Source organism: Amia ocellicauda, chromosome 7 (genome assembly GCF_036373705.1).
Source record: "Amia ocellicauda isolate fAmiCal2 chromosome 7, fAmiCal2.hap1, whole genome shotgun sequence".
Lineage (NCBI taxonomy): Eukaryota > Metazoa > Chordata > Actinopteri > Amiiformes > Amiidae > Amia > Amia ocellicauda.
Window position 1 is genome coordinate 13,818,969 of NC_089856.1, and position 17,606 is coordinate 13,836,574.

At 47.8% G+C, this 17,606-nt stretch overlaps 2 protein-coding genes across 4 annotated transcripts in view; one reads left to right on the forward strand and one right to left on the reverse strand.

Annotated features, from left to right (window-relative positions):
* LOC136752869 (rho guanine nucleotide exchange factor 25) overlaps positions 1-10,147 on the forward strand; it is a 43,658-nt gene extending 33,511 nt beyond the window's left edge. For 2 of the 3 annotated variants that reach the window (XM_066708552.1, XM_066708554.1), the window contains 13 exons: positions 671-795; positions 1,246-1,312; positions 1,498-1,601; positions 2,143-2,212; positions 3,682-3,771; positions 3,884-3,976; positions 4,206-4,256; positions 4,507-4,584; positions 4,672-4,863; positions 5,039-5,219; positions 5,412-5,623; positions 5,784-5,948; positions 7,270-10,147. In XM_066708552.1, the coding sequence (XP_066564649.1) occupies positions 671-795; positions 1,246-1,312; positions 1,498-1,601; positions 2,143-2,212; positions 3,682-3,771; positions 3,884-3,976; positions 4,206-4,256; positions 4,507-4,584; positions 4,672-4,863; positions 5,039-5,219; positions 5,412-5,623; positions 5,784-5,948; positions 7,270-7,389 (1,548 nt within the window). In that variant the 3' untranslated portion in view covers positions 7,390-10,147. The remainder of the gene's footprint in view (positions 1-670; positions 796-1,245; positions 1,313-1,497; positions 1,602-2,142; positions 2,213-3,681; positions 3,772-3,883; positions 3,977-4,205; positions 4,257-4,506; positions 4,585-4,671; positions 4,864-5,038; positions 5,220-5,411; positions 5,624-5,783; positions 5,949-7,269) is intronic. The other variant, XM_066708553.1, reaches the window with a different exon arrangement.
* A 2,406-nt stretch (positions 10,148-12,553) lies between these two features.
* sp5l (Sp5 transcription factor-like) lies at positions 12,554-17,385 on the reverse strand. Its single transcript, XM_066708570.1, has 2 exons — positions 17,076-17,385; positions 12,554-15,349 (listed from the first exon to the last, which is right to left on the reverse strand). Exons 1-2 carry the CDS (start codon positions 17,127-17,129, stop codon positions 14,249-14,251), a joined length of 1,155 nt encoding a protein of 384 aa, XP_066564667.1. The 5' UTR covers positions 17,130-17,385; the 3' UTR covers positions 12,554-14,248.
* Positions 17,386-17,606: the final 221 nt, after the last annotated feature.

Genomic DNA, 17,606 nt, shown 5'->3' on the forward strand with positions numbered 1-17,606 from the left:
GAACTGCAGATGGCAGCCCACATTCTCAGGATGAGCTCTCTTTTTCTCCTTCTCTTCTTTCTTTTGCTCTTCATCTCGATTTTGTTTTACATTCATGCTTCGCCTTGGGTTCCAGATCCCCCACAGCTACTGCAAGTCTCTGTATCCCCCTCCTCCCTCCCAGTCAGTCTGCCTGTGTTTGGACCTGGGTTTGAGTCGTGGCAGCCTTGTGTGCTGAGAGAGAGAGAGAGAAAGAGAGAGGGGATGCATTCTGTACTTACTGTCCATACATATTTTTTGTTTTTTTCAAGAGATTTACGTTTCATTTGAAATACCTCATAAATCTAAAGTGTTTTTGCATTGCAGATCATTTTCCCTATAAAAAGCAGTCTCACTCAGTCTGCTACCCAGTCCAGATCCCTGCTCTGTTATGGCTGGCCATTTTGTCAATTTGAAAACATAGAAATGAGCTGCTGCAAGAATTTAATTCAGCAAATTCGAAGGAATTCAAAAGTTAAGGTAACGTCGTATGTCTCTCCAGGATCAGGGCTGGAGACCTGTCATAGTAGATGTCCACAGGTCTCTGGTTTACAGAGGGATGTTCAGACATGCGGAACGCAATACCTACCACACCTCCTGTTCAGGCAGCCATGTCATTTGAACACTGTTGTTCGTCTCCTCTCCCCCCAAGGATCCCCAGACCTCCAATCAGCTGCAAGACGACGATGGCTCCACCCTGCTGGATGATGTCTCCAGCCAATCGTCTGCCACAGTGGACAGTGAGGAGGAGAGGAGGAGTGCCTTAGAGAAGAGCATGTAGGTATCCCACCAATCACAAGCCAGAATCAGATCAGTCTCTCGCTGTCCCGATTGGTCAGGCAGCCACAACACGCACTAAGCACGTTTAAGTAGATCATTGAAGAAAAAGATGGCAAAAATTCAGGTTAAGTGTGGTGATGCCATGTCTTGGAAGATTGCAAATGAAAATGTATTGCATTAATTAAACAGAGAGCACAGTAAGTTAAGAGCGAAAACTACTGAATAAAATAACCCAGCTTAATCATTCAGGGTGCCATTTTGTGATAAGCACCATGTCAAAAAAGGGAGTGGGGACACGATAACAGTACAAAGGAAAAGTTAAAAGCTATGTACAAAATGCGATCGGACTAAATGATAGGACTAGGTTTTAGTGCGATGTATAAAGTTTTCTCCCTTCATAAATTAACAATAAAATACAATAAAATACCCCCTGCCCTCTCCCTGCAGGTATGTGCTGAAGGAGCTCATAGAGACGGAGAAACTGTACGTCAGTGACCTGGGGCTGATAGTGGAGGTAGGTATGATGCACATGCACAGTGTGAGAGAGAGGGAGAAAGGAGGAGAGAGTGAGTGAGAGAAAGAGGGACAGAGAGAAGCAAATAGGGAGATAGAGAGAGAGAGAGAGCATGAGAAAGAGAGTGCTGTATGGCATCTCCGTGTCCCTGGACCACACCCGCTCACTCTGTGCTTGTGCTGCAGGGCTACATGGCCACGATGGCCACCCGAGGCATCCCAGAGGACATGCGGGGGAAGGACAAGATCGTGTTCGGCAACATTCACCAGATCTTTGACTGGCACAAGGAGTAAGCCTCCCGTTTCCCCCCAACACCTTGCAGAGTCATATACGGGTTTTACATTCACAGGAATAAGCGGGGGAGGGTCACATTGAGCCTTAATCTTGCCCGGCCCAAACCCTAAACTGGTCTGAACCTTGGTCCAAGTGTTCAACCAATTTTTTCTTTCAGTGTTTTTCTGTTGTATCTTGGATCAGGCTTAGCTCTCAAAGTAAACCTAAACCGGGGTGACAGTTGAACTGAGCCTTGCTGCTGGGATAACCAACTTGACTGCATCCTCATCGACTCCTTTCACTTTTCCAACTACATCCCAAAAGCCAAATCTTCGTAACAGAATCATCCCCAACACTTATCCTGTGAAATGCTGAGCCCTGTCAGTGATGTTAGCCAAAATGACAGGATAAATCTTCACAGTCTCTTCTGCTTTGGAGTGGTGGGGTTAAAACCACAGCCCTGACAGAGCAAGGACATGTATTAAACTGCCTCTTTTACTGCTGCACAGTACCTGACCTTCTCCCTCCTCCCTGTCCATCTGTCTGTCTGTCTGCAGCTATTTCCTTGGGGAGCTGGAGAAGTGCGTGGCCGACCCCACAAGACTTGCCGAGCTCTTCATCAAACACGTGAGTCCATCGTGTGCACACCCTCCCTCTTCCGGTCTCACTCTCTTTCACACACTCTCACGCCCTACTCCATACTGTAGCCAGGCTCACTTCACCTAAGCTGTCACCGACTTAATTAGCACTCCTCGTTAGCATCAATTAAACAATTAATGGTGAGAAAAGGCACGGCTGGACAGTGATTCGATTAGGTACTTAATATAATGCAACTGAGCTGAGTAACGATTGTACCATGATGCAACACAGGGACAGAAGGTGAGGGGAAGTCAATGGGAGTAACCTTTGCAGGGATATCGGGGCAAGAGCAACTGAACAAAAGGTCCTATTCACTCATTGTAGTGCTGACGAGCACCAGAGTGACACGCAGCTTACAGCGCTGATGGGGAGGTAATCCTGCCCCCACCGCTGTGCCTTGACAGGGCTGGTCTGTCACAACTATATAATATATCTAACAAATAAAACCCAGATTATTTGCGCAATATTGTTTAGATGGCAGGGACGGTCTGTACTGTCAGCCAGCTGGCACGCTGCTCAGACTGTGGATGGATTTCAGTCCATGTTTTGCCAGCCCTATTCCACTGTACGGTCAAAGACAAGTAAACAAACAAGCAAACAAACACTACACATTACTTTCTCTTTGGTTTTTCCACGGGCTGCTTCTACTGCACTTTTATTTTTCGTGCCACAAAAGAAACACCATCACTATTTCACTGTGACCAGACCGCCGCACCATCGTGGCGACCCGAGACACGGAGACACACTGAGCAATGTCTGGAGGGGGTGAAGGTTAGGGCTTGTGCAAGGGCAGCTAATATTGCTGCAATGGATAACGTGCCGGACTGGGAGTGCAGGGGGAGCTAGAAGCATTAAGGCCCATATTGGAAAGAGGTTAGTCAATGATAAAAACCTTTCTGCTCCTTATCTCTGGAGGCCGCAGTCTTTAAGTGCTGGCGCTGTGTAACTGCAACTCAAGCCATATGCTAACCTCTCGGCCCCCAGGCAGCCATCCACATACACAATGGAGATGGTATAGATGGGATCCATCACTCAGAATGCTAACTTCAGTATCTATGCCATACTGATCTCCACTGCTGGATTTACTGCCTCCTCACCACACACACAGGGGTTGCACCTGCAGGCAGCACACTGTACATGCTCACTGGGGTTGGATTTCACTTCATTGAATATTGTGGTTAAATCAGCCATGTTCCTGGTCATTCAGCTGAGCATTCCATTTGTGGAACACTTAATTGCTTAATTGTATGTGTGTAATTCTGGTCAGCTGTTGATAAATTAAGTTGGTGGGAAGGATTCAGTTAGGACGCTCCGGAACGCTCTCCAGGGATTCTGGGGAGAATCGCAGTGAATCAGAAGACCAGACAATAACATTTTGAATATATTCTTGTGTGCTGTGGTGTTGCTGTTGTACTGACCGCAGTTTGTGTGTGTATGTGTATGTGTGTGTGTTACAGGAGAGGCGCCTCCACATGTACGTGGTTTACTGCCAGAACAAGCCCAAGTCCGAGCACATTGTCTCAGAGTACATCGACACCTACTTCGAGGTGAGGGCTGGCTGGCTCCGTTCTGTATTTCAGCCACTGCCCGTGTGAGCAGTGCAGGGGAGGCTGAATAAAGAGAAGTTGTGATTTTTATCGGGCTGTGTTGTGTGTCTAGGAGCTGAAGCAGCAGTTGGGCCACAGGCTGCAGCTGAATGACCTGCTCATCAAACCTGTGCAGAGGATCATGAAGTACCAGCTGCTCCTGAAGGTGAGGCAATGCAGGGGCACAGCGTGTCACAGGGCAGGGTAATAAAGAAAAACATCAACTCAAAACACCCAAATGTGTCAAGTGTTCTGTGTTGGTATTGCCTTTTCCTTTTGTATAAGTTCATGTGTGTGTTTAAAAGCTACACAACGAACATCAACTGTACAGCTCTTATGGTGGCAATTCATGATACTTGAATTCCTCTCAAAGTTGGCTCTGTCTCCCCCTGCAGGATTTCCTAAAGTACTACACCAAAGCTGGCATGGACACAGGTCCCCTGGAGGTAGGGAGGGTCATGGGACGAAGGGAGGTGTGTGTGTGGGGGGGGTTATAATAGGAGTATGGGGTGGTATTTTACTAATTACTAAAAACGTAATATCTTCAGCTGTCCCGGGGAAGTTGGGGTGACTGCACCCAGTCTGCTGGAAGACTATTATTATCATTATGACATTTTGTAATTGTGCAATTGTGTTCATTTGGCTCGACTGCAAAGGACAAATCTTGATCTGTGACACCCTCTCTCTCTCTCTCAGAAAGCGGTGGAGGTCATGTGTTTTGTGCCAAAGCGCTGTAACGATATGATGAACGTGGGGCGTCTGCAGGGGTTCGAGGTGAAACTGCCGGCTCCGCGTCTCTGTTAATGTCGCATGGTGTCCTGTCAGTGAGTGAGTGTCTGTATTAACTATTCTCTCTCTCAGGGGAAGATCACAGCTCAGGGGAAGCTCCTGCAGCAGGATACCTTCACCGTGTCAGAGCAGGACAGTGGCTTCCTATCCCGCGCCAAGGAGAGGCGGGTCTTCCTGTTCGAGCAGCTCATCATATTCAGCGAGCCAATCGACAGGAAGAAGGGCTTCTCTCTGCCAGGATACATTTTCAAGAACAGCATCAAGGTGGGAGAGCTTGAAGAGAGTGAGAGAGAGACTGGGACGGGGGGGGATAGTGAGGGGGAAAGTGAGAGAGTGAGGGAAAGCGTGAGAGAGAGAGAGAGAGAGAGAGAGAGAGAGAGAGAGAGAGAGAGAGACTCAGAGTATGACCTATGACCCCTGCATCCACCCCCCCATGCAGGTGAGCGGGCTGGGCGTGGAGGACTATGTGGACGGTGAACCCTGCCGCTTTGTGCTGACCTCTCGGGGGGCGGACGGTGGCACCATGCGCTACGTGCTGCAGGCCAACTCACCCGAGACACGCGAGGCCTGGGTCAGCTCTGTGGGCCAGATCCTCGAGACGCAGCGCAACTTCCTCAATGGTACCACTCCACTCTCCTGTCCCTTACTGTCCTGCACTCCCCTGTCCTGTCCTGTCCTGTCCTGTGCTGTGCCATATTTTCCAGTTCTGTCCCACATTGTGCTTGATGGTGCTGTGCTGTCCAGTATTGTCCTGTTCCGTGCCGTCCTCCTACTGTCCTGTCCCACACTGTCCCATCTCTGCCTCCCTGTAGCCCTGCAGTCACCCATCGAGTACCAGCGGCGGGAGAGCAAGTCCAACAGCCTGGGCCGGGCGATGCGGCCGCCACCCACCGCCTCCACTCTGCGGCCACACTCCTCCGCCTCCATCGACCGCCAGCGCCTGCCCGAACTGCACTCCCACAACACCTCCCTGCCCTCCCTGTACCTGCCCAGCCACAGCGCCGAGCGCCGGCCACACCCCGAGGTGAGGCCCCTGCGCCACACATACACACACGACACACACACACCTCACTTGTAGTAACAACTCTGTAAACACTCCTGACAAATGATAGCTAAGGTAGGGACCTCTGGAGACACCCAGGACCTGACCTCTACCCTGTCTGTCTGTCTGTCTGTCTCCACAGTCATCACATGTACACGCCTCCGCAGCTGACTCGAACCTGAGCTCTCGGACTGTGTCTCCGGCTCACATCCACCTGGCGTTCCCTGAGCTGCCCGGGCCCCCCACCGCTGACCACTGCCCAGCTGTTTCCAATGGACTGTGCCCCCCCGCCCCGCACAACACACAGGTATCACATTATACATCTCATAGTAATGACACGTTTGTAACTGTCTGAAAAGCCCAAGGCTCCAGCCAGTGACTTACAATGGTTCAAGTTGCAGCCCTGGTGCTGGAGAGCCACAGATCGGCAGGGTTGTCTTTGTTGACTAAATCTGTTTAAGCCACCAGCTCCCAGCCTGCAAAGGGCGCTTAATTGCCTGTTTAATTGAGCAATGAATAATAATATAAATAATATTAAAGCGGAATGGAAAGCAAGGCCCAAGCCCACAGACTGCCACCCCCAGTCTTAGACCCTGCAGGGCAGTGGGTCCTCCCAGGGGGTTACTCAGCGGGGCAAGGGGCTGCCGTTTGTTTCCATGAGACCCTGTCTTTGTCACCCAGGCAAGCCTGGGTCTTTGCATTTGAAGAAAACAGGAAAGCGCCAGGGACCTGGGCAGGAAGTGTGCGCTGATTAAAGAGATTCTTATCGCGGGCCGATTGTTTGCTTTCATCAGCCGTGTTTCAGCGGGTGGGGGGGTAAAGTGGCTGTCATTTCCTCGGGTTAGATTGCAAGGCACTTAGAGGAACTGACACTGGTGTTTATTTATTTATTTATTTATTCTAACGAGTGGCTGGACTAGATGGGGTGCATTTAGATGTGCCAATCAGTGATCTGCTACCCTCCTCCCTTGCTCCTCATGCTGTACAGTCTGCCCTGACGTCACCTGCATGGTAGAGGCTGTGAGATTCATTATGCTGCTGTTCTTGTCGATAGAAAGTTAAATCACAGCCCAGCGAGGCAGCTGGTGATTAAAGCAGACATCTCCCAGTGCGCTGACACACTGATTAGAGGCCTCAAGCTCGGAGACGAGAAGAGCAACACACATTCATTAGCACGTCCTGCTCATAATTAAAAACAAAAACAAAGACAACCCCCCCACCCACCAACACACACACACACACACACACGCAAACACTCACACACAAAGAACGAAGAAGCGTGTACTCTGGCAGTGTGTGAAAGCTAGTTTGTTTTTTTAAATCGCCTTTGATGGAGCCGGTCTCTTGCCTCAGATCCTGGACACAAATGGAGCTATGTATCAATATTTTACTTATGTATCGATTCTTCGTGAATGAAAATCAGTTCAAGCCAAACTCATGATGCTTTTGTATAGGTTTCTTCAATAAAAGCCCTTATTTTATGTTTGTAATGCATTAAAGGTCAGACTTCTTATGCAGATGCGTCCTCTGTGTCACTTTCACTTACTTGTCTACTATTTACATAATAAGATTTAAAAACTGCTCTCTCTCTCACTTTTTCTCTCTCCCTATTGCCTCCTGTCGGACAGAGGCTGGGGGACAGCTGTGCCAAAGCCTCTCCCAGTCTGATGGGCGACGTGTTCGCACCCGGCCCCTCCACCACCCAGCGCCCCGGCACCCTGGCCCAGCTGGACGAAGACGACCTATAGAGCGGGCCCAGAGCACAGCCGACACCGCAGCCCACGCCACCCTCTGCACGTGTGTGGCCACGATCAGAACAATTTAAAACCGTTTTTTATTATCGTTATTGATTTTATTCATATTGTTATGAATTTTTCATTGGTTTTGGTTTCTTAATTACTTAATGCCATTCTTCAATAAGCCATGTTGGCAGAGACTGCTTCTGAATATTTTTTCTTTTACTTTTTTAATGAAAAGTACCGGGACAGACTGATTCTTCGAGGACATTTTATAGGTCAAGCCACACCGGTGTTTGGGTTTAAGGGAATGTCTCATGCTAAATGAAAATATATATATATTTTAATAGTAAGAGTGCTAGAGTGGGGATTTGGGCATATCTGTAGAAGAGCTGATGTGTCATTGACAAACGCACTAAAGATAAATCCCGATTACCCCACTGCAGCCCTCCTGGAGTTTTCCCCTCCAATAAATAAACTGCGGAAGTGCTGGTTTTCCTCCTCTTGGGCTCGGACCGCATCCGAATCAGGAACGACAATCTGCTTTCACCAAAATCCCGATTTGTTTTAAACCGGGGAAGCTAAAACATTGTGCTTTATCATGGGAGAAAAATCGAATCGTATGGAAGACAGGAACACGTTTTTGCGTAGTTTTTTTTTTAACTTGTTTTCTGAATCTGAAGAGGAGCAGCTATATCTTTCAGCTCTTCTCCAATTCTGCCAGACGACACAGCATCCCTCCCGATTCCTTTCTGCACCCTTTCCACACCCTCTCCTAGCTGTCTCTCGGGTACCTGGGCACACCTGGTCAGGGGCTCCACTGCAAGAGCCAATCGGTGGAGCCAACATGGCACAGGGGCTCCTGGTTGATTCATGCCTCCAAATTTGTGACCTGAGTGCCCAAGCCTAATCCTACAGGCTCTTCCATCTCTCCAGCAATCCTCCCTCTTAGTAACCAAGACCTGTTCCTCTAACGGGGGGTGGCCAGACTCCGGTCCTGGGGGGCCCAGTGTCTGCTGTCTTTTATGTTCCAAACAGCTGCTCTCTCAGCAACTTAATTATTTCAACAGTCAAGATTTTCACTTATTTTTCCAGCCCATGAACATCAAAGGTTACCACATAACATTTCGGATGCTGCAGAGATTAGTGTTAATTTCATCCGGTTAGTCGATTCATTAGACCAGTGAAACAGGTCAGAGCTGGGCTGAGCACAAACCAGAGCACACTGTGGGAATGGAGGCCTGGGGACTCTCGGGGACCTGGAAGAGGAGCAGGAAGCTCTGTGGTCACTCCTCGGCCTGGGAGCAGCTAGTGGGGCGGATGGAAACTTCTATTTTTATTTTGAATTAAAAAAATATATATTGCGGGGGACATGGTGGTGGCGGGGGGCAGGTTGTACGAAAATTTTACAAAATTGTACGAAAGCTCAGATTTACACAACTCTCTTTAGATTAAGGCAAATGCCTAGAGAATAACAAAACTGGATTCATTCTGAATTCACTTTGTTCTTCTAAATTGCAGGTTACTTAAATAATGTTTCTCTGCATTTAAAGATGGAAGAAATGCATACACACACATACATTCACACATACATAAATTCAGACACATACAAGCACACAGACACACACACATGTAGACCGACACAAACAGACATGCACAGGACACTGGAATCGAGACATTTTTAAAAATACCGAACATGATATTAAATCACCTCTGAGGAAGGCTTCTGTGCAACAACAACCCTCTGTCATGAAAAACAGAAATACAAACACTGAAATACTGTTAGGAATTTCAAAGGCCTGTACAAAAAATAAATGGAGACGGCCATTAGGACAAGTGAAAACAGAAACCACGTCAGTCTGGCACAACACAAACAGGGCTTACACACAGACACAACACAGAGAGAATACACAAATAAAGCAGATTAAATAAAATCTTGAAGTGTGCATTCAGGCACCTGGATCCTCATAGCAAACCCTTGCAGTTTGTAAAGCAACTTTATTACCTGATTATTTTGTTTGCATTTTTGTATTTTGTTCTTTTTCCTCATTTAAAAAATGAAAATCTGAGCTGTAATAGGGGTCTGATGCAGGCCCTGGAGGTCTTCTGGTTTCTCAATCCCCCTGGAACTCAGTCTTCAAAAACTTAATTGACCTGGAGTAATTATTGAATCAATTGGTACACATGTAACTCTGTTCCAAAGTCTTTTATAATTCTCAACTAAAATAAAACAAAAAACAACAACACCCATTTGATTCCAAGTGCCACTACCTATGATTTGCAGCCTTTGTGTAAACGTATGAAATGTTAAGTTATTTGATTAATGAGACCAATTAAGTAATTCACACCTTGGCTGGTTAGAAAGAGAGCCAGAAGACACAGCAGCCTTCTAGGAATTGAGTACGAGAACCCCAGTCTATTATTACTGTTATTTTTTTATTAGCAGACTGCTAATAAATAAATAATAAGTCTGTCAGGTCCATGCCCGCCCCCGAGACTCGCGGAGATTCCCTGGCCATATCAGTTTTCTCTCCCCAGCGCCTCTCTCTCAGACCGGCCCATGCAGAGCCACTGTGAAGAGACATATTGTAACCTGCTATTTTGCATGTTTATATTAAAGCCAACAACGACGACAAAAACAGAGAATGGACAGCAGGAATATATATATATATATATATATATATATATATAATAGATTTTTTCAGATGTCTGAGTCCGTAAGCACTCTGCTGTTGTATCATATTAAATAAAAGCCTTTGTCTTTTTTGGATATAGCGACTTCTGTTTTGACATCTGTCTGTATGTCTGTCTGTCTGTCTGTCTGTTTAGAAACTATCACAGCTTCACTTCACCCTACTTCAGTTCACCACCAGAGGTCCTTCACACCTGAATACTAAACCCTGTCTCTCACATTCCCCAGCACCAGGATCAATCATCCAATTAACATTCCTCCCAACCCATGTGCACTTGTTCCATCCTCCTCATCTTCCCATTGGCCCAGCACTCACAGCCCTGTTACCTGCCTCCCTCTACACAGTATATATTCCCCTCTGTTCCTCTGGCACTTTTTGAAATCTTGCATTCTCTTGAGAGTCATTTCTGAGAATTATGCCTATCTTTGTAGCTGCCTGTGTTTTGACTACCTCTCTTGGATCTCCGTTTGCCCAATTGACTGACTACTGGACTGTTCTTGTTTTTTGCCTTTTGGATTTCCCCTTGTTGGATTGTTTGCCTTTCTCCCATCTAATTAGTGAGCCTGTGATTGGATCCACCGTCCTTGTTCCTGAGGTCGTTACAGACTCGTGTCTGGGCTGGTGAGTGTGGAGTGCAGATGTGTGGAGTACAGATGTGTGCATCTCCCTCCTTCTAGTGGCTAGCTAAGGAACAACAGTGATCCCCAAAACGAGATGCCTGTGGAGGGCAAAATAGGAGGTGGTTTAGACTAGTCTGTGCTGCCTGACGTACTGATCTATGTATCCAGTCCTGTCTAACACGGACACGCAGCTGTTAAGATAATCGGACCACCAAGGCCAGGTTTAACGGAACAGAGAAGCTGCCCGGAACGGGTTCACAACGCGCGTTTGGCGCCCTCTGGTGGTGGAATCCGCGCAGAGCTCCGTCCACAGGCCGCACTCTGGAGACTCCCACGATGCCGCGAACTTGCTTTCTTTCCTTCCTTCCGCAGTTCAAAGGGACTCACAACTAACTTTACAAAGAGACACAATGGTTAAAAAAGAAACAAACCCATGACGGCCCTGTTACAAGTAAACCAATAAAAGTAAGCTCGCATACCTATAGTAGACGTCACTCGAAGCCGCTTCTATTGTATTCAAGTCAATAAAGCGGATGTTTATGGCCTGTGTTGTATTGGGGGGGGGTGAGGTTTCGCAAGGCTAGCGAGATCAAAGGCGGCTCCGGGGGGCGTCTGCGCGGCAGGAGGGCCTGTTGACACGGAGCTCCGTCCCGCGTCGGCCGCCATGGCAGGGGGCAGAAAGACCCCTGACCGCCACACGCACTGCCGAGCTGGGGACACCCGCTTCACCCCGCCTGTAAACCGTCTGGGTCTCTTGTTGTCATATGATTATTTAAAATACGGTCGACACACATAATCTACAACCCATTTATAAATACTTGTAGGCCGACGGGTCACGGGAGATGTCGAGGCCAGTTAACCAATCAATTAAACTTCAAACAAATTCGTCAATCTGTTCGTAATGTATGACGTCATTTTAACCCTAATTTAAAAAAATGAAAATTCTATAGCCAGAGTTCTGTGGTTCTAACAGAATGTCCACAGTATACTTATTAATAATAATAATAAATAATAACTTGAAACTTTGAAGCAGATAAAGGCTCCTTCAAAGTATCAAGTTGTTATTATTTTAAAGTGAATTGGCTGTTTTCTTATGATAGTTGGTTATTATTTCTGCAGCAGTAATTGCAAAAACTGATAAACATCAAATGCATGTTTTTAATATGTATACAATTAAAATAAAAAAGTCCTTTAGCTGATTCTATTGCAAATACACCGAGTCTGATAGACGGGCTGGACCCACAGAAACCCCGCAGTTGATTCAGTGCGATATAACACTTCAAGCGGAGGCAGGGACCTCTGTTCTCTTGCCTAATGGCATTCTCGGCATCAAGGAAAACAAGCCGGATCCTGAGCAAAGCGTTTGGAGAAGCCCATTAGCAATCCGAGCGAGACCCCCTTCGACCCCTGGACGGGTACGAGTTGTTTGATGGGGGCGTGTGCAGTGGGGTGTACCGCTCCCTGGCAAATAACCGCTACACTTTGCTACATCACCTTAAACAATGCCGGACATTTACCTGGCGTGGTCGCGTTCCATCACTACGTTCTTTAATTAGGTAATTAATTCGATTAATATTAATTGGCTGAGTCATTTATCCTAGGCTACTAAAAACAAACTACAGAGATGACTTTCCGTAATGGCTTTTGCCAGGGGCTTCTTGTTTCAGTCTACACTACCACGTTCCCAGCTGGTGCACACATTGTAACATTTGAATCCCCTCTCCGTTCCGCCCGACCCCCGAGCCCCGTGTCCGGCGAGGCGCGCTGGCCAGCCTTGCGTCCACTGACGGACAAATCCCAAGCTCCCTCCCCTTTCCCGACCACGTCTCCCACGGCGAACAGAAGACAGGGATGCCAGTGCTGTTATTTCAACAACGTTTGATTTCGCTTTTATTGCCGTTTTAAAATAACTTGATGCATGCCGTCTCACTTTACATAGAGTCGCATACAAATATCCAGTATGTACACGGGCTGTACCAGCTCTCCAGGTAAGGGGGTTAGGCGACGGGGTACAGGGGATCACAATTCATTTCCCAACATGTTTAAGAAATAAAATAATAGTTATAAATTATATAAAACGATAATAAAAGCCTATCATATTATAAGAATGTCAGATAATATTTATAAATAGTATTATTATCATTGTTATTTGTATTAACAGCGTTATTTGAAAACTTGAGGAATTTTGACTTCAGCTGGCGATGGTGCCGTGTTTCAGACTTCATAAAATGACAAGACGAATAACACGACCCCCTGACAAAAGCACATATAACTCATCTGAAAATATTCATATTTCTTGAGCAGCTGACGGGCATTTTTGTGAAACTTCAGTGTTCAAAGGTTGCCTCTTCGGCGACATCGCACAAGAGAAGACAGCGGTCATTCAAAACGGTGCCTCCGCGGCGAGTCTTCAATGTAAACTGTGTCCATATCATGACTATTGATGCCAGGATCCAGAACTACAAGTACATGTTTAAAGTTGATTCATAAACTTATTTTTTACACTTATATATACTTATATTTTAAAAGCATTTGTTTTATTTGATCGACTTATCAATATTAGTTTTCGGGTGGCATTACAGTAAAACAATGTGAAGTGTCACCTAATATCGCAGTGAAAAAGACTACTTTTCGCACAGCATTACCCGTGGAAAACAAATGTAAACTGGCAAAATACTTTCCCTCTGATGAATTACAGTAATGATCCTGAACACATCCAGACAGAATACCGAAACCCCTTCATTAAACTCTTGTGTCTGTATGGGGCACAAACGATGCAGTCCGAGCGAGTTTGGTTTGGTTTGAGTTTGAGCCTCAGGACCCCTCAGTGAAGGCCCCGCGGCGGCTCTGATGCGCGGCGCGCTGCCCGCAGGTGGTGGAGCTGCCGGTGAACCGAGGACGGTAAGTCGAAATCCTGCGTGATTTGTTCTTACAAATACAGCGGGGTCAGAGTGTGTGTGTGTGTGTGTGTGTGTGTGTGGTGGGGTGTCCAGGACCAGAGAAAAAGCGCCAGCTATTTTTCTGCAGTACCCTCCCAACTCCTCTCCCTGTCTCTCCTGTTCAACTGATAGAGCTGTTGGGTGTCCACTCTTCTGCAGTGCCACAGTCCTACACTCCCGTGTATGTCCTGCTCCTGGTTTGGGGTCCAACTAGATCTCTTTCTCTTTCTCTCTCCCCCTTCCTCTCTCTCTCTGTGTTACTTCTTTAACATGCTTGTTGAATCAGTTGGATGAAATACATCATATTGTTGAAGGTCCATTGCAGTTGTTGGTTTCAGAGACTCTTTTGGTTCAGTGATGGTGCCACACTAACCTGGCAGGAGAGATGTATTTTATGCCTCCAGCTGCTGCAGTTCTGTCAGGGCGATTCAGTGACTGGGAAGCAGGGGCGGGTGAACTGGATCAGCAGCCAGGAGTCACTACGACCTTCTGGGGACTTATATTGGGAACCCCAGAGATCTCCAGAGACAGAAGTGAAACTGACCCGTGCTGATTTTGATTTACTTATTTGTTTGTTTGTTATTTTGATGGCGGTGCGGTTTGGGGGGCAGCTCCAGGGCTACTCCTTCTTAATGTTGCTGAGCAGGCCTCCAGGGAGTGGAGTCTGTTGCTGCTGCGGTGGTGGCTGGTGGTGGCGGCCCTTCTTGTTCTGGTGTGTCTTGACATGCTTGGCCAGGTGGTCGCTGCGCATGAAGCGCTTGCCACACTCCTGGCAACAGAAGCGCTTCTCACCGGTGTGTGTGCGCAGGTGCCGCTGCAGCTCGTCGGAGCGTGTGAAGCTCTTGCCACAGAAGAGCCAGTTGCAGACGAAGGGCCGCTCCCCGGCATGCCAGCGAAGGTGCGCCTTCAGGTGCGAGGTCTTCTTGTACACCTTGCCACACTCGGGGATGTGACAGATGTGCAGCTTCTTCTTGCCCAGCTCATCCAGCTGCTGCCCCCCGCCGCCGCTGGCAGAGGACTGGCAGTTGGGGCACTTGCACCTTCTGCAGCGCCGCGTGGAGCCCAGCAGCCCTTTCGAAGTGCCCTGCAGGAGGGCGGCAATTTGAGGCTGGTGCCCCAGGACCAGGGGCCGGCCCAGGGTGAAGTGGTGGCTGGCGGGGCTGGCGTTGGTCTGGGGGAGGCTCCACCACTGCTGCCCCTCCTCCCCATGCCCTGAGGGCAGGTGGTGCCGGGCCGAGGTATTCTGCAGAAAGTTGGGGAAGTTCTGACTCATGCCAGTGTGCTGCTGGTAGCCGTAGGAGCCACCGCCCTGCACCTGAGAGGACAACACCTTGACAGGGGACAGCTCGAAGGAGTAGGAGGGTGGGGGCGGCTCAGCCGGGGGCGTGAGGGGGAGCTCGTGGTGGTGGTGATGGTGGTGGTGATGGTGGTGTGAATGGGAGCCCAGCCCAGGCTGCACCGGGGCCGGGAACGGCACCTTGGGGACGGCGAAGGCCATCTGGTGTGAGCCCAGGCCTGAGCTGGGCGGCATCTCGTTGCTCCACAGCTGGAACATGGCAGAGCCTGAGCCCACTGCCGCCGCCGCCTCATAGGGGAATGGGGTCGCCACCTCTGAACCCCCCACGCCACCCACCCCGGGCCTGGCCTGCCCACACCCCGACGTCAGGAACGAAGACAGCAGGTGGGGGCCACTCTCTGGAGAGGAGCTGGGGGTCCGATCCTGCTAGGGGAGACAGAGCCGGGTGTCAGGGTTAGAGTCAAAGTGAGTGCAGGATACACAAACACTCGCACATATACATACATACACTGATACACACACATTCATAATCACACAAATGTAAAGAGTGGGAGGGGGTATACCAAGTGGCTGCTGTAAATAGACACTCTCCTTGCCTCTTCACCTGCACTGCTAAGGACATCTAATTATCACTAATTATTAATCAACTAACTGAACCGTCACCCTTCTGTCCATTCTATTTCTCATAGCTGTGAGACCTGGCCGCTTGCCAGCAACCTCCAAGTGACACCAGTTCTGTGGGCCCTCCGCAGGACAAGGGCTGACCTGGACCACAGCGGCCACAGAGCAGGCATCCCCTGGTCCCGCAGAGGCCCAGTCCTGCAAGGTCTACCAGGGAGTCTCAAACACACCAGTGAGCACCTGGCAGACATGCAGCCGTAATCCAGTTCAGTAGGTAAGTGACCCCTTCAGTCTTTGAATCTTGACAGTAATGTCTCCCAATCATGCACTGAACTGTTTATAATGCATGTATGTATGTGTATATGTCTGTCTGTCTGTATTATTATTATTGAAAATAAGAATAAATGTATGGCAATTTAAACTATCGCACTGTCTTCACTTTAAATGGGTTTTCTGGTTACAACGCATCCCGAAGTGGTTTCTGTGTTGAATAGAACACACAACACATTAGATCAGATTTATTATGATGATGATTATTGTTGTTGTATTGAATTTGGCCGAATGTCTTTATATAAGTTTTAGTATCAGAATGCAATTAATTTTATATAAAAGGGAAAAAGGAATTGATGATGATGATGATGATTATTGTTATTATTATTAATGTGAATTACAACGTGAGTCTCCAAGTGCAGGAAATATAATAATAATCATCATCATCATCATCATAATAAACGATATAGACGTTATATATATATATATATATATATATATATATATATATATATATATATATAATTAGTTGCATATGTATAATACATAAAAACGACGAGTTTTAATGTATTTTAAATGAATAATCTAAGAACTTTCAAAACCGTAAAAATATCAGAGCTTTCTCTTTTTAAACTTTTTTTTTTTTAAATATTTACAACAAAAAATGATACTGTTCCTAATGTTAACCAAAACTCCCAAAATACGAAACACTTTTAATGTAGTTAAAATATAAACTAGCAGCAAATTATAGTTTACTATCGGGTTAATACAATTTTATTTATTAAAGTTTGTACGTGTAACTTGACGTGTGAAGTCACGGACCACGGCCGGTTTATTGTCAGTTGTTACAAATATGGAAAATAAGGGAAGATGGAAATAAGAGAGAGACAGAGAGAGATGTCTTCCGTCAAGAATATACAAAAGTGTCCCGTGACAGAAGTCCTCACCTCCACAGCGCTGGAGACCCACGTTGCATGTGGACACAAAACATCTGGCTCAGCATAAACTGTCCAGTGGTGCCGAGTCCGTATCCGATACACTTCTCCCGTGTAGCTGCATGTGTGCTTACTTGTGTGTGTCAGATTAGGTTCAGAGAGAGAGAGAGAGAGAGAGGGAGAGGGAGAGGGAGAGGGAGAGGGAGAGGGAGAGGGAGAGGGAGAGGGAGAGGGAGAGGGAGAGAGAGAGGGAGAGGGAGAGGGAGAGGGAGAGAGATTCTATTTTCTTACCCACAGTATTAGACATGCCGCGCGTCGCCTACCTGTAAGAAAGCTTGCAAGAAGTTATCGCTTCTGGAAACGGCCAGCGCAGCCATCCCTCCGGGCGCCTCCTCCCTCTCTACCTGCACGCCGGGCACAGCGGTCCAACAGCGGCGCGGAAGCAGAGCCGGGTCCGGGGGTCATCGAGGTGGGAGCGGATCCGCGGCGCAGGTAACGCAGGAGCAGCTCAGTCAGGCGTGATAATCCCGCTCAACTGAAGTCCTGCTACATCCCGAGCAGCAGCTCCGTTAGCCCCGGCTCGCGTTCTGGTGACTTGCCTTGTCCTGTCTCGTCTTTTTTTCTGTAAGTCCTCCTCCTTCTCCTCCTCCGAATTAATCGCACCCCCCCGCCTCCTCCTCCTGCAAACTCGCACTTTGCAGTAAATAAAAAGAAGGAACGGAAAATAAAGTTCGTAGCCCCCCTTCCTCCCGCCTTCCTTTCAGCACCAATCGGGCTCAGGAACGCCGCCTGGCTTTTGAAGTGCCGAGGCGGACCAATGGCTGCAGCGCGCCGGCTTCATTTCAAAGGCGATG